Source organism: Gopherus flavomarginatus, chromosome 4, assembly GCF_025201925.1.
Source record: "Gopherus flavomarginatus isolate rGopFla2 chromosome 4, rGopFla2.mat.asm, whole genome shotgun sequence".
Taxonomy (NCBI): domain Eukaryota; kingdom Metazoa; phylum Chordata; order Testudines; family Testudinidae; genus Gopherus; species Gopherus flavomarginatus.
In genome coordinates, this window is record NC_066620.1 from 175,341,822 (window position 1) to 175,369,206 (window position 27,385).

A 27,385-nucleotide genomic window follows, 5' to 3' on the forward strand; every position below is an offset into this window, starting at 1 on the left:
ATATTTTGTTTGTCAAAATAATACAATATAATCATGCAAGTTTCAATTATTTTTGTAATTTATTTCAAAATACCTTTAATCAAGTATGTCTGTAACAATACAGACAAAAAAAGAAAAAGATTCAGGAAATGGTTGTATTTTTTGGACCAACAGATTCCTTACTAAGCATATTAATACAGAACTTTGAGTAATTCATTTAAACTACAATACAGAAATGTATTTTCAGTATCCCTCAAAAGTCAGTACAAAGGGCTCAGGGGTAATGGAGGAGCTGAGGGAGAGGGAAGGAGCTGGAGAGTCAACCTGGAGGATTGTTGGGTGTGGGTGGGAGAAGTATGGAAGAAGGTTTTTGAGGGGAGGGACAGGAGGATTCTTAGGGAGTTGGGGAGCCTCCTCTATGCAGCCCCTGGCTGACCCCTGGCCTCTCCCATTCAGTCAGGCACATCTGCCCCAATCACCCGATGTCCTTGCAGCCTCCTTCCCCTTCCACTGGGTCCCTGGAACCTCTCCCCCAATCTCGTGTGTCCCTAGAGCTCCCTACCACCCATCCCACATGCTGTCACCCCACTAGCTCCTGAGCTTGCGCCCTGGTCTGCCCACCTCCACTAGCCCTTCTGAACCCCAGTCTGTGACCCCCCAGCAAGCCCCTGTACCTCGTGCTGTCTGTCCCATGCCTCCTCTCCTGGCCCCGCTGTGAGGAACACAGCCTCTTCCTTGTCTCTCTCCACCAATTGGCTGCCCTCTCTCCTGGCACCACAGCAGCCCCTGGTGGGCAAAAGATGTAACTGCAACATCTCTCCAGCAGAATCTATATTTTGCAGAGAAAAAAGAAAGTCTGCAGGGGGATATGAATTCAGTGCATGTGCAGTGGCACAGAATTCCTCCAGGAGTAGAAGCAATAACATTGGTGAAAGGCTCTATAGCCCATATTCAATTATCTCAGCTAGCTAGTTCCCAAGAGTTATAAAGAGAAACATTTGTATATTGTCTAATCCGAGTTTTTGAACAATTCTATTTTTTTAATTATGATTTCTAGTTATATATTTTAAGGAAATTATCATCCTATAGGGTAAAACCTAACAAAAAAAGCCATCATTTTGGCACACTTCCAAAACATGATGTGTAAACTCCCTTTGGCTCAATAGGAATTTTTGAACTTAATACTTTTTTTTTCATGTTGCTATTCAAAAATGAAAACATGAGATTTAATTAAAAGCTCTCTATGTGACTAAGCTGACCAATTCAAATTGGAAATGAAAAAGTCAAAAAGAAAAATGAAAAACAAGTGAGCAAACTAAAAAAAAATGCTAATTTTTAAAATAGTTTCCATTAAAAAAATCTTTTTTTTTTTTTTTAAGATTAAAATGTTTTTTGGAAAAAAATATTTTAACTAATACCTGTTTTTTGAAGAAAAATATTTTCATTTGTAAAAAAAAATGGGACCAGCTTTACTGCCGGAATCATTGATAATTGTAGGTGTTATGCCTAGATATAGACATTAATTGTTTCACAACAAAACAAACCAGTTTATCAGGGTGTTATTGATTAACATCATTAGAATTACCTGGATCAAGACTGTTGACTTCAGTGGGCCAATTTGTGTGATTAAGGAGTACTCATGTGGGTAAAGGTTTGCATGTTTGGGTCAAAGTTTGAAAATGGAGGGAAGGGAATGATTGTAGCTTAGGGGGCAGGGGATGAGGATTCAAATAAAAAAAAAATTAAAACAGAACCACGGTTATGTGAAAATACCTAAACCACATGAATAGGTTAAATTGTTATTGTAATTCTAATCCATTCTTCCTTTAATCCCCACTTTATTAATTTAACATATTTAATTGTGTCATGTCTAAAATGCAGATTGTAAACTATTCACTCTAGGAGCTATAGATGAAATGCTGAGTATATTGACGTCAATAGCAGTTTTGCCATTTACTTCAGTGGGGCCAGGATTTCATCCTGTGTCTTACTTTTTTTGTAAACCACTTTTGCACACACTTGTGTACTGAAATGTAATAAATGATGAGGAGGATCAAAAGAGAAATGCATTATAGTTTTGAAGAGATTATCACAAATAAATCTGAGGTAAAAGCAAACTAGGAACTATCAACTAGTTGATAGAATCTATTTAATAATAGCAACCATAGGACAAACAAATTACTTAAGTAAAATAAGCAGTTGCTTTATTACTGCTCTTTCTTCATTGTTTCCAGTCATCTCAGCTTTAGTTAATGCAATGGTGCTTCAAGGTGTGTCAAAGTGAAGTTTGGGAACTGGTACTGTATATCTTATCATACCAAAGCACAGTGGTGATAATAAGAGTATCTCTAACTCAGAGGTAAGCAGGAGAGGAGACCTTTACAGAGGCGATGTCTCACTAAATGTCTTATCATTCCTTTATATGAAGCCATTATGATTACCATAATCCTATACATAGAAACTTGCTGTAAAACCGTAGTGGGCTGTGAGTTCCTAGATAGCAGCTATTTTTTCCCCCTCTAACTAATAACCAGATCACTTTTTTTTAAAACAATAATTGCAAATGGTACCCATGACATTAAATAAAGGTAATTCACATGATGTCTAAAAACAGGCAAAATATATTTTGCCTTTTACAAACGCAGTGAATTGCTAAATGTATTTGATCAAAATGTTTTAAAATAAATTCCACAGTGCCTCCATACATGAATTCAGTTTTCACAACAGATTTACAATCCTCGGATACATAATTTTTAATTAAAATGTTAAAAGAACTGTAGTTTGTCCTGGGTCAGATCAGCACAGCACCACTATATGAAGAGCTGGACACATTTTGTGAGATATTCTCAGCATGCTACCCATGGTTCCAGTCCTGCAAGGACAGACACATTAGCAGGAACTCACTGAGTTTAATGGGGGCTCTGTGTGGGTGCAGCGATATGTCTGCCTGAAGGGCCTAAGATGCAATCTATGAAATTCTCATTAGTGCTATGGTTAATACACATCTGTGTGCTCTACATATTGCACAGGTAAAGCCCTGAATAATGCATTGTCCACGTGCATCTTTACTTTTACAGTCAGAAAGTTCATTCTTTACATCTAAACATTTTTATCAAGCTGATCAGCTTTCATCTCATAGACCTGTCCAGAAATCAATATCCATATTAATTTGTTGGTGCTCATGATGAACTAAGCACTTTCCAGACATTCATTCCCAAAGATCTCATGGAGACTTTTCCGATTCCAGCTATTGGCAGTCAGTCACCAGTGTGGCTGCTTTAGTACAACCTTCCCCAGTTTAGACAATATAAATAGATTTTCACCAATGCATCTTGTTCTGGTTTCAAGCAGTAATACGCCATCCTGGTGCAAATGATGACTTACTTTGTCTAAACTAGCAATTTGCAGAGGTGCAATTAAACAGATGACTGATCATTGAGGGCTGGAATCAGGGCAGACTCCCAGTGTAGACCAGCCTAAGGATACACAAACGAATAGACAGAGTTTAAGGAAAGGGGAACACAAGCAGGGATTCTTATACAGCTCAACTGCAGTCACATTAGGCAACACAGCAAAACAGGGTAATCAGGGTAGAGTTTTTATTGTACATTAGAAACCAAATGTATAGAGTTGTCATCTTATTGTAGAAACACATTTTTTCACTGATCCTGTACAAATATTCTCATAGGGAATAAATCTTTTTATGGAAGCATAAATTCAATGAAAGTATATATGCTTTATGTAATAATAAGAAAAAAATAGTTTACTGAATTCATTTAGTGTCCTCAAAAATACCACAAGGGACCATTTGGGGAATTGAGGGCCTTGATTTTTTTTTTTTTTTTTTAATACTAGACGAAAACATAAAAAATCCGAAATCAATACCAGGTTCCCTTAGTATGAGTCCTGTGTCCATGGCCAATCAAAAGCACATTTATTTGATTGAACAGTTTTAAAAGCATAGTGGTTAATGTTGTTGTTTTTTCCTGTTGCATATTAAAAACAAACTTCCCTGTAGTTTGTTTGGATAGTGAAGCATACATCTCTCTAATGTGATATCAAATTATTACCTCAGGCGCAGAGTCTGAAATAAAAAGTGACAGTTTGGCTTCAGTACCTCAATTTGGCTTTTAATACATTCAGACACGAGGGAACAGAGTGGAAGAAGGTTCACCTCATCCCTCCTTTGACAATGATTTTAGAAAAGACACCCTTGACTCAAATGTCACAAACCTTTTCAGCCTTTGTAAATGGATTATTGGGGGAAAAAAGGATGAGGTTATGAAATCTCTGAGGATAGATCCATGTATAAATATTAATTTTATTCCAGATAAGCTCACAAAATGTTTGTGTGTGTGTGTGTGTATATATATTAGTCTTTCATCTGAATCCAAAACTAAGAAAGACAATTAAGAAAAAAATGTCTTTTCTGTGCCATGGTTACAGATTGTTTAGAAAAGGCTATCTATCTTAGAAGCAGCTTCATAGCTATTGTTTAAAAATAAATTAAACTAATTCAGTTACTAGAAAAATAACAAAGAGTTTCATGCTGTGATTTGATTTTTACAAGGTATATGATGGAAAAGACAGTTCTTCTCGTCCTCTGGGGGTCTTCACTAAAAATGAACTGATGGGACTGTTCCTGAATAGCACCTCTAACCATTTGTGGATAGAATTTAATACCAATGGATCTGATACTGACCAAGGATTTCAGCTCACATACACCAGTAAGTAGCTCACAAAAAACATGTAGTTTTGGAGGGTGAGTGGAAGGGTGTTTGTTTTAAAGAGAGATATGTAACCATTCTAGTTGTCTGACATGGTTTCTCACAAAAATGAGGAATATTAGTATCTAGTCTCTATAGTGTTTATGAGATTACATTTTAATTTCAACCACAGCTGGGTTGGTGAGGAATTTAAGTACATTAATAAAAGCAATATTTTGAATCTTTGCACATTAGGAAAGCATTATTCTTTGGTGAACAGAACAGTGGGGATTGGTTTAAAAAAAAAGAAAATGTGACATATTTGTACTACGGATTGAGTATATTAGTGTCTTACTCTGGCATAAATGAGTCAGATTTTTAAAAGTGGGCACTTAACCTGAGCAACCAAATGTAGGAAGAAAAAAGTTAGGGCTTAAAAGAAAAGAACTTTGGGCCTCATTGTCTCATAAACAAGAATAACTCATGTAAGGGAGAGGTAATACCATGAGCTGAAAAACTGATGAATCTCATAAGATTTCTTAACCACATGGTTGCCCAGTTTGCCTCTGACCCTGTAGAAAAAGGTGGGGATCCTGTCCAGAATCCAGGGATCTCATAAGATCAGCAGAAAGTAAGAGTCCGATAGGCAAGTTTACTTGTGTCTCCTCTCCACTACCCTGCCCCACCAACTTCTGCAGTGGTCAGTGGGAGTGATGGAAACTGTGCTTGCATGGTCTCCTCTCTCTGCTGCTTCTCTTAGAACTCTCCTTAAGGTGGGGATCTGCAGCATACAGAGAGAATTAACCTCAATCTATACGAACTTGTGCTGACGCTGACTTCCATCATGGATTGGGGACAGAAGATCCAAGAGAGTGTTGCCACTTTCCCTCTCTTGTCTCCTTTCACTGTAGTCCTGCTTCCTCCAGTTGCAGTAAACTTAAACTCAATGGACCCATAGGGAAGAAATTCTGCAGTATTAGGGGAAACTAAGAAATATTTCATGTAGGTAGATTTCACTCATCTGTGGGTGCAAGTGCAGTTGTAAAAGTGAGCATGGAGTCCCTTGTTTTCTATACACTAGAACTTTATCGTAAATTTTCTAACAGAGTGGAAATTTTATAAGGTCAGGAGTTCTGTTTGGATTGTTTTTGTTTTTCTGTAAAGTGAATAAAATAGACTGGTGACTACTATAAGACTGTTAAAGGGATCTGGTAATTGTTGGCTTAATAAATCTAATGCCAAATAAATCCATCGAATCTATATCTGATTTCTCAGTTTTAGATGCCCACAAAGAGTACATCACCTGCCATTAACATGTTGTCTTTGTGGTCCTTTTTTCAGTTATCTATATGCAAAACCAGTAATGAAGCAATTAATAACATCAGATTTTAGAACTACCAAAATGCATGATTAACAACACTGAACTCAGTTCTGGTGCTTGTGCAAATGCTTTTTTTGCTTTTTAACATTCTGGGACTCTTTATATGATGCTGAAATTAAAAACACCATAATAAATGAGTTGAATGACCCATGAAAGCAGAAAAATGGGAAAAATGGTGCTCATCTTAGTTTTCAATATCTCATTAGCAAAACAATGATACAGAAATCCATTGACTAAGTAAGTATACAATCATGCCTTGTACTAGTCAGAATGTGAGCAGATCTTGGCATCAAATATATGGGGAATTCAATTATCAGTCAAATCGTTTAGGTAGGAAGGCTCAGGAATGCAAGAAAAATTGTAACTGAAGATTAAAATTTTGTAGTGATCGCTCTCCTTGATCAGTAACTAACTACAGATAATTCTGGAGGAACAGGTATAATACAGTGGATGGAGTTTCAGTGTTCAGTAGGATGATGGAGGGACCTGTGGTATATCCCAGCTAGGAGTGAGAAAAATGGGAAGATCTTGATTTCTCAAGGCTCAAGTTGTTATCAACCAGTCCTTTGTACTTTGTACTTTGTATTCCACAATACATGGACAGTAAACATCAGACTAGCATTTCAACCTAGCCCTGATTGGCTAAGGCTGCTATGACCTGCGGGAGCAAATGTGGTAGCAGTTTAGCAATATTGTAGGATTGGCAGTGCCTGGGTTTGGGGATAGAAGAAAAGTAGTAGCCTTGTTTCTTTGTTTTTTTTTAAGACATAACTATACGTAAACCACTATATATACAATTGAAGTAGGGATTGTTCTCTGTGTCTACCAAGGGAAAGACAAAAAGTAATTGACTTAATTTGCAGCAAGGATTTAGGTTAGATATTAGGAAAAGTTTCCTAACTGAAAGGGTAGTTAAGCACTAGAACAAGTTACCTAGGGAGGCTGTGGAATCCCCAGCAGTGGAGATTTTTAAGTCCAGTTTAGACAAACACCTTTCAGACATGGTCTAGGTATAGTTGGTCCTGCTCCTCAGTGCAAGGAGATGAATTAGATTACCTCTTGAGGTCCCTTTCAACCATCATTTCTATGATTTCTAAGTGTGGAAATGTGGGAGAGGGAATGTCTGTTACAGTGTATAGAAGGCATCCACATTGGTATTGCAGGATTGATTATGATCATTTTTCTTTTAGTGGAGGAGAACAAAAACAAAGCCTTAGGCTGGTTGGTGTCAAGTATCTACCCTCAAACAATAAATTAAATTTCTTTAGCTTGATCTATTTTTAATTGTCCTTTATCTACCAAAAAGTTGGGAAGTAAAAAGTTTCTTCTGCCGAGATGATTAATGGATCATTGTAGCCTCAAGAATTAATCCAAAGATGTGTACATATTCCCCTCTGTTATTGTTTTAATCCTTTTTAAACACAGTTCAGCAAAATGTCTCAGAGTTTTACTTTCTCTCTGCTCTGAATTTTATTGAAAGCAGTGGAAGGACTAAAAAGGTCCAAAGAATGTAAGAGGCTTTTTTCAGCTGTTTTAAGTTCCCAAGCTTGGAAGACATCAATGAAGCACCAGGTGCAAAGACATAAGCTTGAAAATGCCATATGGAATAGCCACAGCTTACTCCATTGTGACCTTTATTTGTTTGGATCAAAAATGTCAGTGTTGTTTTTATAATTTCTGTTGTTATAGTTGCCTGGATTTTTTCTCCCCAATTAAAATTTTCCTTGCCCGAGACAGTTGTAGGAGTTTTGGAGGGAACATGATGGAACCTTGGGCAGTCCCACAGCTGGACTTAACATTCCTGTTTTCTAATCAGCAGGAAGCCTGTGTCATTCTAGTGTAAAGTACTAGTGTTCTGTGCTGCTGTGTCAGCTGTATTTAACCTTAAATTGATATTCAAATTAAAATAGAATCTTACTAATGTCACAGAATGACAAGCAATAAAAGATACAGACACAGTTGTTTGGTAAAGCTAATAGATTGCAAGTTTAAATAAAAAACAATACAGCATAGTATCTGAATAACAATCAGGGTAATCTCCTTGCAGAGGCTGACCACTGCACTGTTGTGTTCCTGTCACCAGAGGAAACTCAACACATGCTGTGACTTTATGAGTGCTCATTTCCATGTTGAGAATTGAGCTGAATACAAATATTCCTCTGATCCTGTGTCCCATAATAAGGTTGTTTCCTTTTCAGTCGGTTTCTAATCCTCATATATTTGACAGTGTTCTCCCCCTTTGTAGGCAGCCCACTTTCTCTTGATTTTGGGCAGAAAACAGTTATCACAAATTAGCACTGTCACATTCAGTTTTCCCTGCTGTTCTGAGAGATGAAGAATGCCAAGTCCTCATTTCATGATTGACGATCTAAAATGTAATGTCCAGAATTGAAAATCTGGTCATAAGAGTTTGACTTAACCTCACACAAGGTGACTCCATCCTCCTAAATGAGACTTAGACATACTGTATAAGATAACATGCTTGCCTGCATCTAATCAAAACAAAGTTATTTTATTTTCCATACACTGCCAATCCACAAATAAAGGCTTTTCAGCTACCCACCAAACCTGCCAAGGTTTCAAATATCAAAGAGTGATAAGATTGAAGCCAGGTACCTCTTCTTATTCTTCCTCCCCAGGAAAAAAAACATGCCTTTTGTATCTGTAGAGAATAAATTAGAATCAGATTTTCCCACACAATTTAAGCAGGGATGGTCAAATGTACAGTGGACAAAACAGTGTCTTTCACTCAGTGCCAAAACAATAACTTCCGGAAACCTATTTGTTCCTATTTGAGTTTAAAGCTAGAAACTTTTTTTTTTTTTTTTTTTGAAAGAAGGAACTACATTTGGGATCAGGTGGAAAGAACTAACAATGGCAAAATACCAGGTGTCTGAAATGAGTTTTCCATATCAGAATTCCTTGAGTTCTAAAAATTAGGTATTTCTCTAGAGAAAGCTGATGTCAGTGAAGTGATTACCTTGAACTGGAACACTTGGGTTTTTTTTAATAACTGATCCAAAAGAGCCTTCAACCTTCAATTTTTGCACCCATCTTCCCAATGGTGTCCTGATGTTGATATAGACTCAGTACCCTTGTATGGATTTAGGACTATGTGTGGTTATTTGTATTTTCATGGTTTATTATTATTGTTACTATCATTCATATTTGTCAGCTTCAATATTTAGCATATCTGGCCAGCATTTGATTACTGGGAAGAATAGGTCAGACCTTGCAGAGTGGAAGAATAGATAGTAAAAAATGTTTCTCAGCTATGATAGTGTTTTGGCATCTAGACAATTCTATTATTGTAAATATGTTGCATTGCTCAGTTTTAGTTGTGAGTTGTAAAACTTTTCTACCTAAATGATTGTGAAAAGGTAGGAAATAGAGTTGGTAGCTGAAGGTAAAGATCTTAATTAGAGGAAAAATTTAATTTCTAAATCCTGAATAAAAGTGTTAAATAAGAATGTAATAGAATCTTGAACTGAAGTTGAATCTAGTCTACTTCATATTGTACAATAACTCAAACATCTAGAAGAGCATAGGAGTGAAAACAAAGTTCTGAAACTCTTTCAAACTCACTGTCTTACCCTTACACACAAACAAACTCAAAACCTGGAATCTGGTGGCTTTCCCTTAGGCCACATTGTGTCAGTTGAATAAAATAAGAAAAATAATGAATAGAAGCTGTTGGAGTTTTCACTCAGTAACTTACTGGATTACAAGACTTGTTCCAAAGAAAAACTTCACAACTGCAATCTGCAATAAAAAAAAAACCAAATGATTAAATGTGTGTGCATGCACATGCATGTCTATGTGCACATTTATATTTCTTCCATCTATAATTTTTAGAATTTCAGTAAAATGAGCTGAGTGATTTTATATCATAAAACTAAATTCAAATACATGCACAAAAACTATATTAAAAGAACTTGTGAAGTCAAGTCCATGCATCCTTATTTCATTCCCTATCTGCATGTATTATCATAGAATAATAGAAATGTAGAACTGCAAGGGACCTCAGTAGGTCATCTAGTCTTTAATTATATGGTCATATTACAGTGTTCTCCATTTTTTTTCTCTTCCATCAATCCCCTTATTCCACTAGAGACATTGTCACTTCCGCTCCCAAATGAGGAAGGAGTGTTCAGTAGCGTCATCCACTACATAATGCTGACTAGTTCCCTAAGCAATCATCCATGCAGTCCACTGAATGAGAGCTGGTTAGAGAATCTTTTACAGGACCATCGTCCATTGAACAAAAGTTACAACAATTACAAAACATCCCATTCTGACATTTTCAGAACAAAAATTTTCAATTTTTCATTTTGAAATTACTTCTTATTTATTTATTTATCATTTATTTATTTTGGCTTTGTAATACACATTTTTTAAAAGTTGGAATTATTTGTAAAAACAAAATGTTTTCTATGTCCTGAAATGTTTTTTTTTTTTTACTTTTCCGTAATTGAAATTTTAAAATTTTACTTTTTTGCTACAATTTGGAATGAAGCCAGACTGTGAAATCTCTCAATTCTTTTGCAAAATAGAAATTCTGTCCTCTGCAGAGTTGTAGTCCTCTGGGGAGAAAAAACAGTATATTGTATTGCACTAATTAAGAGCTATCTTGGATAGAGTTAGAATTGATCTACATAGAAACTATTCAAGTTTTTTTAATTTTTTCAAAGTGTTTAATTTTTCTCAGTGCTATGTTTTACTTCCATGACTCTTCTGCACCTCTTGTTTCTTCCTGGGACCAAAATCCAAGTGTTGAAAGAGAAGCTGTAATTATGTTATTTCCTGTGCAATGGGAAACATGAAGACTTCTATTGCAAATATCAGAGATTCAGACAGTTTGGATAACATTTAGACATAAGATGTAGATAATTACAAAGATTTTGGGGAAGTATCCAAACCAAATTTCGGAAATTTCTGCAGGTTTGCCTTATTTGTCCTAAACTAAGAAAACAATTCTGAATGCCCTGGAAATATTCAAATTACATAAACCAGAAGATTTATATTTTTAAAAGGTCATGAATTTTATTGTATTCTTATAGGTGCGGCTGGTAGCACTGCCTACTATTAAGGTGGCCACCACTTTCCAGTATAAGACCCTGTTTTCAGTTGCTTCTAACTACCAAACATTAACAGTTTGGGTTGAAATTTTCCATGGCGTGTCCCCCCCCCTCTTTTTTTTTTTTTTTTTTTTTAAGAAAAATTTCAGTCAAATTTGTTTGCCTGTTTCCAAGAAGAAGGTTAGGGAAAAAATATGTTGTTGAAGTGACCATAACTTTATATACAATATTCAAGGTGTGGGCATACCATGGATTTATATAGTGGTATTATGATTTTTTTTTGTTTTATTATCTATCCCTTTCCTAATGGTTCCTAACTTTCTGTTAGCATTTTTTTAATTGCAATTACACATTGAGTGGATGTTTTCAGACAACTATCCACAATGACTCTGAGATCTCTTTCGTCAGTGGTAATAGCTAATTTACATTTCATCATTGTGGATAGTTGGGATTATTTTTTTTTCCAGTGTGTGTCAATTTGCACGTATCAACTTTGAATTTCACCTGCTATTCTGTGACCAAGTCACCCAGCTACCTTACTAGGAGTTACTATAATTTTGTTCTGATAATAGTAAATGGTAACCTGCAGAATGACTTGTGGCTTTCCTTGGTACAGGTCAAAAGATTGCAGGCTAGTGGGAAATGGCAGTGTTTTTCAGTCACAAATTGAGATTTAATACCCAGAACAATGGTTGAGTTTCTAAACTTTCCTGCCTTGCAATCTGGAATATAATTATACTTTCAAGGCAAGAAGAGAGGTTGGGGAAGAGATCATTACAAATGTAGTAATGCATGTGTTCTTTCACATGTATATTAATATTTTGTTGAGTGTATGAGTTAGAGATGGCTCTAGACTGTCAAATAACAGGCTCAATTGGAATTATTTAAGATTATCAGAAATTAGTACAACACTATAAACAATACATAAGAAGAGATACATTACCACCTTTTGTTGTCAGACCAAGAGCTGGCTCTGTCTGACTCCTTCACTGTATCTGGAAGGATGCACAGTTTTCATCCCCAACTAAGTTCCCATATCAGTGTCATTGTGCAGGGTTCTAGACAAAGAAACCTTTTTTGCCAAGAATATTCTCCGAGATACATCTGTTCTGATGCCATTTCCACACATTCTCAATTTACCTGATTTATGTGTGAAGCTATAATTATTTACAACTGAGAGGGCTAACGGTTATTAAAGGTAATACCCCTCACTGGGTCCTTCTTACCTCACAATCATTCTTTCCTGTTGATTCCCCAACAGAAAGCATCTTCTGTAACAATCATTCCTTATTAATTTCCCAAGTCTCTTTATGCTTATATAAGTATAATATATATAAAAATATGTATTTTAAGGGGATGGTTTCCAAGAATATCTGGAGTTTTATAGACATGAAGGTGCCCAAGATTGTTAGACTGCAGCATAACTGACAAAATTCCTGAATAGGGTTACTTATTAGTCCAGGATCAATGTTCTGGGCCTTAGAATTCAGATACACTCTTTGCTAAAGATAAAGACTGTGGAGAATAGTTAATATATACACATATAAATGAATCAAATGCACATAAGGAAAGATCTGAACAGGTGCTAACAACTTTATCTTTAGGATATGAAAGTAAAATTTTTGGTGGTGCTTACATAGCTGGCTCCTTTAAGACACATTTGTCTCTGATCTGCTGCCATATGTTTGTAGGGTTGGTCGTAGGAGTGGGTGGGCTGGGCAATCACCAAGGACACCTTGCTGAAGGAGGCATCTCCAGAGCAAGGGTATCCTTTCCCATCTCCCTCCTGCTGTTCTGCGGCCATCTGCAGCTGCTGCTTCTCCTGTCACCTCTACCCCAGCCTCCAGCTGCCCCTGGCCAAGCTGCTCTTGGGTGCCTCCTGTCTGCTGTGCAAAATGTGAGGAGATGATGTCAGATTGTCCCCATCCCCCACCTGTATACCCGGTTTCTGGTGAGCTGGGAAGTGGGGAGGCAGAACAGGAGTCTGTGCTGCTCCCTCTGGGTCACGAGTGGGAGCTGCTGTCTGCTGTTGCTGAACTGAACAAGCCTTCAGACTAGTGAATATTGTGCTTAAAGAGAGAGTGCGCTGTCTCTCACACTCCCCCAGTACACACAATCTCTCTCTCTCTCTCTCTCACATACACACTCTCTCTCTCTCCCACATACACCCCCGTCCGCACACACAGCCTCCCCCCAATACACGCTTGTATTATTGTTATTACTTCTTGGTACCGCCTGTCAAAATGCACAATGGACATATATTCTATGTAGTTTTATTCTTTCAGTGCTGTTATTTCATTTTTTTTTGACTGGTCTGTGCATATCATAAATAAATTTATGATATGGATAAATTTAATTCTTTGAGCACTGAGTTCTAAAATGCCTAACCTGTCCTGGCTCGATTAATTATCATTATTAATTTTACTATCATTTTGTGCTTTGTCATTCATTATTTAAAATGGCCCAATCAAATAATAGTATACTTCTGGAATGTAAATTTAGCTTGTACTCACATTAGCAGTGCCAGTTTTTTAAAAAAAGAGCTAAACGCATAACTTTAGATACTGTGCAGATGAAGGTCACTTATTTTCAAACTGTATTCTTAGTCATATCTGTAAAATAACTTAAATTTTTAATGAAAATAAATGCCCTTCCAAGTATGATACAAATAGCAATGGAGTCAAATGTTAGTGCGTCACATACATAATCAGTAAACATAAATGCCAAAATAATTAGCAAAATAAATTCCTGTTAATAAAAGAGACAAAAACCATAATCACATATGTTAAAATTAATTACGAAATATTTAGTGGAGTGAAAAACAGTTAACTAAAAGAGTAGATAATGCAGTAACACAGACTGTGTCTGTTAAAGAAAGTAAGAAGATTTTATTTATTTTTCTTTAGTTCTACAAAAGATAGTTTACAAAGTATCAAACTTGTGTTTCTGATATCAGTGTTAAAGCTCCAGAACTGATACCTCAAGATTTGGCATTGGGAATATCTTTCTGTATTATCTTCCGATTGTTCTAAATTGACATATAAACTTAAAATGTGGCTTTAATTGGAGTTTGTGTATATATTTTTTTCTTTATATAGGAATTAGATACAGTGCTCCTAGTAGCTGAAGATAGATAGTAGCAAGGAATGCTCAGTCTATTGTAGAGATATGAGCTATACGTCTCGGGAATAATTTATTTCATTGCATTTGTTCCCCATATTAAGAGTGCTTGGTTTTATTATGGTGTTTTGGTTCATCCAGTTTTATTTTTGTAGTAATTGCAGTGGTTTTTGTTTTATCTAAGATTGAGAGATTAAACTTTGGTCAAAATAAATGTTGGTTGAGGAGAATAAATCATATTTCCATTGATTTTTTTTAAAGCAAAAAACAAAAAAAGTTCACACTGAATGGATAGAAAAAAAAATTCTCATCCTCTTCGCTGGAATTTATTTCTCTGTGAATACTTGTGAAACCCTCACTGTAAGGGATAACTTTAATTAATGCGGTTATTGCTGCAGATCAAATGTTTTGCCCTTGGAATGAAGCAGATTTCTTCAAATAGTATAAATGTCCTGTGAGAAAAAAAAACCAAGGGGTTTTCCGCCAGGCCTGCATACAAAGACTTTACCAACACAGAGATAGCAACCTGAATATTTTCTGATCCCTGCCCTTTAAAAAAAAAAAAAGCCATATTTTCATCAGTTCTCCATGCTCTTCATGACTGAGGTAGCACACGTTCAGAAGAGATGTATTATTGCCTCCAGGTACCTGCAATGACCAGTTTCCAGCAGTAATTTTGGGTACCATTTCTGTGATATCTGCTTGCTAGTTTTTCTGTCTAATAGAGGGAGTCTTAGCAACAATTCCTGAGAAGACATTTTACTCAAAAATTACATAACTATTAAAGAAGCAACTGAAAAAAAAAGAGACCACATTTTATACACAAGCTGGGAGGAGAACGTCACTCCCTTTGAAGGGGAGCAACTGGAAGATACTAATGTCTACCTGATGGTACCAGGCATAGAAGAACTGATTTAAAATCTAGGGGATGAAGATCTTCCAAAAAGCTGCTGGCTCAGGTTCAGAATGACATTTACAAATCCATGACTGCTTTAGAATAGAAGTAAAGATTCTTAAGCTATTTATTTTTTAAGAAGAATTTAACAATGGTGGAACACATTTTTCTTCTATTAATCTTTTGTTGCTTGCTTTTTGTATGAGAACCTTTTCTTCAGGAAGCTGCAAGCAGGGACTTTCTTCTTGGACCAGAAGATCAACATAGGGGAAGTCGAAATGCCCATTATGATTCTGGGAGACCCTGCCTACCCCTTAATGCTGTGGCTTATGAAGCCATACATGGGGCTGTCATAACATTTTTCCCAGATCTGGACCGTAGCGTCCAAAATATGGGTGTTAGCATGAAAACCTCCAAGCTTAGTTACCAGCTTGGATCTGGTAAAGCTGCCACCAGCCAGGAATCTATACAGTGCCTGGCGCACTGTGGTCTCCCCAAAACCGTCCATGGGGGACCCCCAGACTCAGATTCCTTGAGTCTCACAACAAAGGGGAATAAACCATTTCCCTTCCCCGCTCCGGGTGTTCCCTCCCTGGGTTCCTGGAGAGATATACAGAAGCAAGCTCCGTGAATCTAAACAGAGGGACTCCACCCTCTCTGTTTCCAGTCCTGGAAACACAAGTGCTTCCCCCCCTCACCCAGAGGGTATGCAAAGTCAGGCTAGTAAATCTAACACAAAGAGATTTTTCCCCTGACTTCTTCCTCCCACCAATTCCCTGGTGAGCTGCAGACTCAATTCCCTGGAGTCCCCACTAAAGAAAAACTCCAACAGGTCTTACAAAGAAAGCTTTATATAAAAAAGAAAGAAAAGGACATAAAAATGGTCTCTCTGTATTAAGGTGACAAATACAGGGTCATTTGCTTAAAAGAAAAAAATGAATAAACAGCCTTATCCAAAAAGAATACAATTTAACACATTCCAGCAACTACACACATGTAAATACAAAAGAAAACAATATAAACCTATGGTCTTCCTATCTTTGTACTTACAACTTGGAAACAGAAGATTAGAAAGCCAGGAGACAGAAAGATCACTTTCAGAGCCGAGAGGGTCAGACCCAAGACAAAAGAAAAAAGAAGTCACACCCAAAACTTCCCTCCACCCAGATTTGAAAAAGTCTTGTTTCCTGATTTGTCCTCTGGTCAGGTGTTTCAGGTTACTGGTGTTACCCCTTTACAGGTAAAAGAACATTAACCCTTAGCTATCTGTTTATGACGGGGCACCTTGGCAGCAGCAAAGAATGGTTCAACAACAGGCTGAGCAAGTGAAGAATGACTATTGAGTGTGCTTTTGACTGTTTAAAGTCCCACTGGCACTGCCTGTATGAGAGGCTGGACCTGGCCAATGACAATATTCCTATGCTTATATAATGTATGCTTAATATTCCCTAATATTTATGAAGGGAAAGGTGAAAGCTTCACTCAGGGTTGGACTGCTGAGGCTTAGAACCTGGAGGCTGAATTTGAACAGCCAGAGACCAGAGCTATGACAGAGGCACAGCACAGGGCCATAAGGATCAGGGATGCCTTGAGGCAGCAATTTGAAGCTGAAAGCCACTAATATCTGTTGCTATGCTCGGGAGTGCAGTGCTTGTAATGCTAAGAGGTGATTGGTGCAGACAATGCACTATGAAGGTGTACCAAAATTGTTTGTTGCTTTGCAGGGCTCTGTTTGCTTTCAATAAATAGAATAAAAATTGCTTTCAAACCAAAACAATTATTTTATTAGAAAATAACAACCAGAGGAGAGAGAGAAAAAACACACATCAGCACTGAGTGGGATGGGAGAAGGGAGGGTCCCAGGAGAAGGTGAGGTCTTGGGACTGTTAAAGATATGTGTATGTCCAGTTATCATGTCCAACCTTCTGCTTTGGAGCACAGCGCAGCATGTACTGCACTTCAGCAGGACTAAAATGCAGAGGGATGGGTGTTGACTACAGTGGGTACTGGGAGTCAAGTTGGGAGGAGTGCAATGATGCGGTACAGACTGGAGCCAGGAGGTTGATAAGAATTTGTTGTCAGTCTCTGGGTGGCACATGGAAAAGGGTTTTGTGACAGCATCTGCAAGGGAGGGTGGGCATGGAACTGCTTGGTTTTCAGTGCTAGTAGCACCTGGAGCATGTCCACTTGGCCCTCCATAATGTTTAAGAGCTGCTCTGTGGCTTCATTCTGGTGTGCCACATTCTTCTTTTGGTCTCACCTCTTGCTATCCTGCCAGTCCTTCAATTTTTTTTTTCTTCAGCCACGGAGTGCATCATGACATCACACAGAAAGTCCTCTTTAATCCTTCGTGGCCCCTTTATAATTCTGCATAGCTGTTCAGCCAGCGATAACAAAGAGGGAGGCTGGGCTCCCAAAGTCATATCTGTGAAGCCAAAATGCAACATTTTACAGAACCAGTAGTACAGAGACCACTGATTTAAACCACAGCCACTATTCACATATCTGTCACTAACTGGCTGACCCCAGGCAAGCACACGTGAGCCACAAGGCTCGCAAAATGGTGAGTAACCACAGGGGAAGGGGAAATCAGTGTTCCAGGACTGTACTGTACACTGGGCATGAGGCTTTTGAGGAGAGCCAGTACTGTGGGAGGGAGGGCTTATAATCATTACTGTCCCCATATTTTCTACAGGCTGTGTTCTTTGTGGAATATATCTCACTGCTGAGGGTGAGCAGGGAATCAAAGGAAGGTCTTCTCCAAGTCTGCGGCTTCTACTCTGTCTCTTATGTGACTCATCAGTGTGCAGGAATGGTTCCCTCCCCTCTCCCCCTGTGATGGCGGAGTGGTGCGGGATAATTACCCTTAATGGGGCAGGAAACAAAGCAGCTCTGCCAAAGAACCTGCGGCAGGTTCCTGTGACGTGAGAGAGTCAATCAACACCCTGTTCCACTGCTTGGACTAGGCATGTGGTGGTACATGCATCGTACAGACACAAGCCTGCTTTATGCAACCTTCTTGTCCCCAACAACTTGCTTCAGCAATTCCCCAAATCAAAGCCACTTACCAGGTGCCTCCTCTCCTCTTTGCACATCATCAAGATCCAACAGTTGTGACTGGCTAGTCTCCTCCAGAGTAGAGAAGAGCTCCTGGCTGCATGAATCTCTGACCTCTGAGTCATCCTCTGCCTCTGGGTACCCCCGCAACATCCTCATCCAAGATTTCCTCCTATTGGCTCGCTCTACTCTCGACTGGCCCATGAGCCACTAAAGTATCCACAGTGGCCTTCACAATGGAGGTGGGGTCGCCACCGAGTATCTCATCCAGCTCTTGGTAGAACCAGCAGCTTGTGGGCACAGCACCAGAGTGGCAGTTTGCCTCCCAAGCCTTGTGGTAGGCATTCCTTAACTCCTTCACTTTGACCTTGCACTGCAGTGTATCCCAATCATGGCTCCTTTCCATCATGCATTGTGAAATCTGTCCGTAGGTATCATAATTCCTATGACTGGAGTGCAGCTGGGACTGGACAGCCTCCTCTCCCCAAATGCTGATGAGATCCACCAGCTCGGCATTGCTCCAAGCGTGGGATTGCCTGGTGCATGGAACAGGCATGCTCACCTGGAGAGGTGCACTGAGACCACTGCATGCATCACCAAGCAAACAGGAAGGAGACTTTCAAAATTCCCATGGAATTTAAGGGGTGAGGATGACAGTTGGTCACAGAGTTCAAACCAATGACCAGAGAGGTGAAAACAGACATTGTGGGACACCTCCTGGAGGCCAGTCATAGTGCTGTAATTGACCAGGGTGTCTACACTGGCACCACGGTGCGGTATCCCTGGGGCAGAAAGCTGTATGCCTCTCATCGGGATTTTTTTTTATAGCGCTGCAACTGTGCAGTTTCTGCACACTCAGTGGCTTGGCAGTGTGTACACCTCGGGAGTTACAATGCAGAAAGCTGCTTTACTGTGCAGAAACTTGCCAGTGTAGACAAGCCTTAGGTTGCAAAGTCAAGCACTCAAAAGTTAAGAAATGCTAGTATTAGTGTGTATTTGCAAAAATGTGTATTTATGATGTAATCATTATAATGAGATGATCACATACTACTTTTTTCAACATGGCCCCTTCCTAATTCAGTGCATAGAATGGATGATGCTCAGGCCTCAAATCAACCAAAGCCTGCAATGAATTATTCATTTCTTCATGGTCTAATTTTAGGATGCTCACTGATACAGTATCTGAATGCCTCATGTATATTGAAGAATGTATCTCCACTGTGAGATAAAAAAGTGGTATTCTCCCCATTTAACAGATAGGAAAACAGATCAACAGTCTTCCCCAAGGTCTCTCAGTGCTCCAGTGGAAGAGGCAGACTTAGAACTCAGAACCTCCTAACCCTGTGCTCATTCATCCAGCCCATGGTGCCTTTTGGCCTAAGCATCCACTGCGCCTGTTGACTTTGGTTGCAGCTGAGTTCTCAGCACTTGTGTGAATCAGGTTCCAGATATTTCAGGGTAGGCACCCAGTTGGTGGGAAACACAACTGTCAAAATTTTGCTTTAAGTGGTTTGGCCAACATCACATAAGTAGGCTTGAAGAGTCAGAGATAGAAGTGAGTTGTTGTGTGTGGAGTTCATCTTTCTTAATTACAAGATCGGTAGACATTCTCTAAGGTAGCTTCTGAGCATGTCTACGGGATTGGACCTGACAGCCAGGATAGGTGGGAGAGACCCTATTTTGTCAATCCTGCTGGTGCTTAGGTCAAAAATTAGGCACTGAAATACTCAACCTAAAACCCCCAATGTGAATCCAGCCCCAGATGTTGAGTGCCAAGTGATTTCTTTAAATACTATCCACTACTATCTGCCAAAACTCCCGTTGGATTGTCTTATATCATTGACAGATTGCCTTATCAATGTCTTAAGAATATACGTTGAGTGCATGTTAGGGAGTTTTGGGGGAAATGAGAGCTTGCAACCTCACTCCCAGAATAAGAAGAATTTTATGAACAGGGTGGGGTCAAATTAGTTGTGGTGCCACTCTCTGTTGTCTAAGCTTATCTATTTTCCTAAACGGATGTCAATGCATTTGAGAAAGTTTGTGCTCTTTTTCTGTCCTTGTACAAAGGTAAAATGTGATTAATCGCACGTATAAAAAAAAATCTAGGACCTTGTATGGATTTTTGGGAAGTAGTGAGGGAGTTCCAGAAAAAACCTTCTTTCACGTGTATCCATCTTGGGCACAATTGCAGTCCTTAGCCTCTCTTGAGCACAAAGACTGGATGAAGCTAGTGCCAACATTAGCAGAAGTCTGTCCTAAAGATGCAGGGAGAGAGTGACACTAGACCCTCCCGCTTCTCTCTGCTTGCTTCTTGACATTTCCAAAAGCGGCATTTCTACTATCATTTCTTTAACAAATGTGGGGCTGTGACTCAAAGGAAGTCCATAACACTTCACTGAATCAATTAAACATTTGTGAGCTAGCTTTTTCTGAGAGCATACACATGCTTAGATCAGAGGCAAGAGAATCTCTGTGGAAGCAGTAAATTTGCTATGAGGCAAGCTGAAAAATATTATAGTAAATATATTATGCATAGGTGCCAACTCCGTGGGTGCATCCTCCGGCAGCCCCCCATCAGCACCTCACTGCCCCCCTGTGTTCCTGCCTGCTGGTGAGCCCCACAGATCAGCACCTCCCTCTCCCTCCCCACGCCTCCTGCCCACTGAAATCAGCTGTTTTGTGGGTGCAGGCAAGATGCTGGGAGGGAGGGAGGAGGAGCAAGGATGTGGTGTGCTTGGGGGAGGGATCGGAACTAGGAGGGAAGAGGCAAGGAGGGAGTAGGGTGGGAGTGGAGTGGAGGTGGGAAGAGATGGGGTGTGTGTGGGGGCCTTAGAGAAAGGGGTGGAATGGGGGTGAGGCCTGAGGCAGAGCCGGGGGTCGAGCACCCCCCAGCATTTTGGAAAGTCAACTCCTGTGATATTATGTGCGGGGGCCTTCAAAAAGTTATAAACTCTACTTTCTAAAGTTAGCATCAAATAATAAACCTCATGGTATGGAGATAGACATGCATGCAGGCATAAAGGCTCCTTTCTTTCTGACATGTTTAAAATATATCAAAAGTCAAAATTACACTACATGAAAAACAAAGTATAGCTCTCATTGAAGTATGGAGTTAAATCTTCATTGTCAGTCACATTTTTTTCTTCTTTTGCTTCAGAGTTCTAATATTGTTGATAATTAAAATGGTTTATTTGTGAATTTTATGGAGGGTAGGAAGTTGAACAGAGGTCATGAAATTTCAGACCAAGTTAAATGGGGAGGTATACTATATTTCGAAAATGGTAATGTAAGTCAAATGACAATATAGAGGAGAGGAAGAGTGGATAATCTGGTTTGGAAGTTACCAGGGTCTCAATCGTGAGCCACTTTATGCATCTGTACAAGAGAATAAGGGGTGCAGGGCTCCTTGTCACTGTCAAAGGGTGAGCTGGCTTTCTGAGGGATTAAGGTGCCCAACTGTTGGATTTGTAGATTCTCAGGCCAGTTGGGACCATTTTGATCATCTAGTCTGACCTGTTTAATCAGACCATAGAATTTCTCCGAAATAATTCCTAGAGAATATCTTTTTAAAAAACATCTAATTTTGATTAGAAATTACCAGTGATGGAGGATCCACCATGTCCTCTGGTGAATCATTCCAATGGTTAATTACTTTCACCATTAAAAATAATGCCTCATTTCCATTTTGAATTTGTCTAGCTTCAACTTACAGTCATTGATGATATATCTTTTTCTACTTGATCGAAGAGCCCATTGTTAAATATTTGTTCCCAATGTAGATATTTAGAAACTGTAATCAAGTTATCCCTTAATCTTCTTTTTGTTAGGCGTAAGGAATTCAGTCTTTTTAGTTTATCACTCTGAGGCAGCTTTTCTAATCATTTAATGATTTTCATAGCTCTTCTCTGAACCCTCTCCAATTTATCAGCATCCTTCTTGACATTAAATCTGCCTTGTGCCTAAATCAGGTGACTGAAAGTTATGTGTCAACAACCCAGAAATGGTGCTTGCTATAAGAGAGGCTATATTTCTCTTAGTTAAAGACCAGGGACTGGGAAAGACCTCATGCAAATCTCTCAACAGCAGGCTGAAGAGAGGGGCAGTTGCCTGAATATGAGCAGAGGCCCAGGATACAGAGTGGGCCCGATGGAGGGAACTGTGGCCAGAGATGCTCAGCGGAATATGACATAGAGGCAGTGCAGTAAGGTCTTGGGAAGAGCCAAAAGAACTGTGTTGAGCTGTGGTGGTGGAGAGTGTGAGTTGCAGAGATGATAGGATTGAGTGTCCAAACCTGGCAAAATTGGTATATTATAGTCCTGGGATTCAGACGAGAAGAAATTGTGCATGGAGTAAATGACCACTTCTCTGTATAGACCCTGGCGTTGGAGCCTATGACAGAAGGAGGGACTGGGCTTCCATACACCTCAGTAGTGACACCTGGAGGTGGGCAGATGCTCCAGTGACCCAAAGCATAGAAAGGACCATGCTTGGAAGGATAGAGGGATGCTCTTGTGATTTGTTAATCCCTTCTGCCCAGTGTGGAATTGCTTGTCCTAGAGGGTCAAAGGAACTGCTTATCTCTTGCTGTATCTTAATAATTCACATCCCACAAGAGGGAATGTTTCTTGACAAATGTGTATGGGTGTGTGTGTGCATTCATCAGAACAAAAACTGAGGTCTGAGCGACCAGGCTCCTAGTTGGGGTAGAACAACTCATGTACATTTCCTCCCATCCCTTACACTCCAGCATAGGCTATTGGCTTTATTACTGTGTAGGGGGAGTAGGGGAGCAGAGGTAGCCCCAGCACACTGCAAGCGTAGCACCAACAGGGTTTACTTTCCTCATGGAGAAAGTGAGTAGCAAGGACCATATTGTGACTCTGAGTTATAATTTGATCTCTGGTTTTCTCGTGGGCAGTGCAAGTAGACACTAATCTTTAGTTGGGGATTATAATAATTTCATAATGTAGCTCTAAACATTCTGAACTATGGAATGAAGAGTTTGGAAGAGTAGAAGGCGGACTTGTTCGTGTTTTTTGGTTTTCACCTTCCCTGGATAATTCACTAGATCCCTATAGATAAATTATCTTTGGTCACAATGAATGAAGTTAATCCAGTTGTTTGAATTTTGTCCCCATGCTATAAAGGGAAAAGGTTTAGTTTCCAGTTGAATTATGTTTTTCTTCAAATAGAATTATGTTTTGCTTTCTCTCTGTTTGCAGGTTTTGACCTAGTCAAGTGTGAAGATCCGGGAATACCAAATTATGGCTACAAGATCCGTGATGAAGGACATTTTACCGACACAGTCATTTTATATAGCTGTAATCCTGGCTATACGATGCATGGTAGTAGTATTATGACCTGCCTAAGTGGAGATCGAAGAGTGTGGGACAAACCTTTGCCTACCTGCCTAGGTAATGTTAATTCTGACTATGTAAAACATAACATAAATAGATAGTTGTGGCTTCTCTGCAAAGGAAAAATAAATACTATTTTACATCTGTATTCTACATAAAATGGTAGTGTAAGCAATAAGGGCTTAGTTATGGTTGGCTCTACAGTTTGATGTAGGAGTCAGTCATCCTTTGGCCATCCAGGAAGGAGATTGCTGACTAGCTAGCACTGGCTCAGGACAGGACAGTTTCAGTCGGAGCGTACATGCCACACCTTTCCTAAAAGTTTGCCAAGAAAAGCTGCTTACCACATTATCTCTTCTCTCCTCCCGCCCCCATACTTGTGAAGTATGCAAGCCTAAGGCTTCCAGACATCCACCACTGAGGTAATGTACCTCTCATAATGAAAATTACTAAAGACTCCAGTAAAATCCTTCAGCTTGTCTTTGTTTGTTTTTTCCGAGTGTCTGCTGGAGGACCAGTAGCCCCAGGAACTAGTAGACAAATTACTATTAATTTGTTCCAAAATTCAGTTGCTAATTGGAACTGAACTTTCCCAAAAGAAATTTCCAGTTAGAAATTTTTCCTTATCCTTTACCCACTTCTGCCCTTAAAAGGCGTAATTTAGTCCTAACAATGGAAACAAAGTTAGAAATTTACACACTTCATAACTGGGTTCTTTGTTCTGCTAAAATTACCTGACATTACCTTAATAGATTTTGTTTGCTTTAATATCAATCATTCCCAATGGACATAGCATGACTGTCAACAATATATATCTTCTTTGAGTTGATGATTTGTCTGCGTGTTGGTTGATATAACTGATAAGTTTGATCCTCAACCAATTGCCACCCTTCCTCCATAGTTAATGTCCTTGTAACAATCCCTGTAACTCAGTGCCATAAGGTAGACTGGACATGTGTCAAGTGTGTTCATTGATAGATTATTTGGTCCAGCTGTCACTGCTCTTTAATGATTTTGTGGATTCATGCTAGGATAATCATCAGTGCTTGAGGGACTCCCATTGACACCAATGCACAATGAGTCAGCACTGCTCAGGGAACTGAAGTTAGAAGCACAAGGGAAGCCCTTAAATCACAGACACTGGTATTCTGTGACTTGGCGATCCCTATCCCTCTTACACATAGTGCCAGTCTCATTAACATAGCCCTCTAAATTGATCAGGCAATTGCATATTAGAGGAATACATTCACCAGTATTGTTCAGCTGCTTTGCGGTGCTCTGTTAATTCAAAGCTACTCAAAACATGGCTTATCTGGCTGATGTGCTCTGGCTGCTTTGCATTGCTTTAATGTGCTGATGAATCGACCCTTAAAAATAAATAAACTTGACACTATGTATTTTTAAATCAGACGGAATATTATATAATATCATTTTCACTGGCTTCTTCTTTAGTTAGGTGTATAAAGTTTCTTATTATTACAAAAACTAAGGAAATTCCCAGACAAAAAGAACCACATAAGATGGAGCTAAACTTGAAAGTGTATATCAGTAACTTAAAAACATTAAAAACCAAAAACATTAGAGGGATTTTGTAGTTGTACCAAAACCAAGCAATATAAACGCAAGAAATTCAGAGTTAGGTTGCTCTTAAGGCACCCAAACAACATTAACTCTGTCCTTTTGATGTGTCATGAGGGGAGACAAGTGAAGAAAAAATGTAATATATCTTAAAAAAATAAAACAAGTCAATCTAATCTGGGACTACAAAACCTACAATCCCTTAACTATAATTGCATGGTTATTGCATTATGTCACTACAGGGCAGAGCTAAGCATATTTGGGTGATTCAGCTGTGCATTTCTTACCACAACACAGTAGGATTTCTTAAGTGCAATCTTAAATCATGAGTTTCTTGGTTTTGTAATGTCTGCTTTGGGGATAATTTCAATATCCTTTTTTAAATTCTTAATGTTTTGATATTCACATATGTACCCACACTTTTCAGGTATGTCTTTACTCTACTTGCCTAAGCCATGCTTACCATCTATACTGCTATCTATACCCCTGCTTGGGGCATATGCCAGCAGCTACTCTACATGCCACCGAAAGAAGCGTGCAGTGTAGACATACCCTTTTCTTTATATTATAAGGCTAATGGTTTCCTGCATGGAAACCTGCATGGTTATCAGAGGGCTTTTCTTTTATTGTTGTAGGACATGGTGAAATCAATATATTTTTGTCTAATTAAAAATAGAGGTAAAAAGTGAAGTGCAAAATGTCATGACCTTGTTTTTAATAAGAAGTAAAATGATTGTTTATTTTGCAGCTGAGTGTGGTGGTCGAATTCATGCTGCTACTTCTGGTCGCATATTGTCACCAGGTTACCCAGCACCATATGACAACAATCTTCACTGCACTTGGATTATAGAGGCAGATCCAGGGAAGACAATTAGGTATATGCTTAATTTCAATTCTTAATGTGAATTGTTAATGTCTGTATTTTCTAAATGAAACTCTATGGCAACTGACTACTACATGCTACATTATTTTACATTCTGTATATATGGTCCAGCACCTTTTATCATTTTGCATTCCTGACCCATTAGCATTACAAATGTATATGACACTTTAGAGAACAAATATAACACTCCTGTCCTGGCCCCCAAGACCCTAAATAAAAATAAGACAAGATAGCATTGCAGGAAAAAAGAGACTCTGAGGGTTACTAATGATGACAGGAAGGACTTTCTGAAGAGGTGGGAATTTTAAAGGGAGTGGGAATGTGCAGTGGATAAGGAACAGGGAGACTGCTCCATGTGTAGGATGTAGGCAAAAAATATCGATGAGGAGAAGAATGCAGGGAATGGAAAAAGGCACGAGAGAAATAATTGCAGAGCAGTGATCAATAGCATCGTATAAAGATATGTCTGAAAGGGACCGCAAGAGGACCTCTCATCCATCCCACTGTGCTAAGGCAGGATTAACAATACCTAGACCATCCCTGGCAGATGTGGGAGACAGAGGGAAAATGAGGAGCTTTAATTTTATGCAGTAATATAATGGAAGCTAATGGAGGGATTCAAGAAGTGGACATCTGGGAATTGCTGAAATACAGAAAGGACTGGAAGGCTTTTATTCCTCCTTCACTTTCCTGTTCCATCAGGGAGGAGGCAGTACTCAGCTCGTGGCATCTAATAAATATTGCTCACTGACATGGCTATTCATTCGGAGGTAGAAGTACTGATTTTTAGAGGTTCTCAGTGCAGGTTTGCTGCAGTTACGAGGGAATGGGTAAAATAGAACACAAAATTTCACGAATATTGGCCATATTTAGATGGCAGATTTTAGCTTGTACTCATGCTTTTTTGAGAAATTGAATATTCAGATAGATAACAGCTGGAGAATAAAAAATATGCGAGAGCACTACCAATGAGATTCACGTTGTTCTTTGCAAATATTCTTATTAATTATCTTTTTAGAGGTCTTTGTGATATTAACATATTTAATGATGGCCAATGAAATACCAGTGTTGTACACCAATGAATGAAGTGGTAGAGCACATAATACACCTACAAGATATACAGTAATTGGACTTGTTTAGAATATTAGCTATCTCTTATTTTTAAGAAAATGGTTAATAAACAGTGTATTCATTTATTTTTTTCAACAGGTCAGAAGCCTTTTACCTCTTAAATTAAAATAATTCATCCATGAATAAGCTTTAAACTAGGAAAAGACAAATCTATTAATTGAAATGTACATTTTTTTCTTGCAATGTCATTGTCTTCTTCTTCTTCTTCTGAAATAAA

General features: G+C 38.8%; 1 protein-coding gene across 3 annotated transcripts in view; it reads left to right on the forward strand.

Moving 5' to 3' along the window:
• The window catches only part of CSMD1 (CUB and Sushi multiple domains 1), a 1,994,958-nt gene that overhangs the window by 1,546,464 nt on the left and 421,109 nt on the right, over positions 1-27,385 (forward strand). For all 3 annotated transcript variants that reach the window (XM_050950505.1, XM_050950506.1, XM_050950507.1), the window contains exons 23-25: positions 4,550-4,706; positions 23,442-23,633; positions 25,903-26,029. In XM_050950505.1, coding sequence (XP_050806462.1) covers positions 4,550-4,706; positions 23,442-23,633; positions 25,903-26,029 — 476 coding nt within the window. The remainder of the gene's footprint in view (positions 1-4,549; positions 4,707-23,441; positions 23,634-25,902; positions 26,030-27,385) is intronic.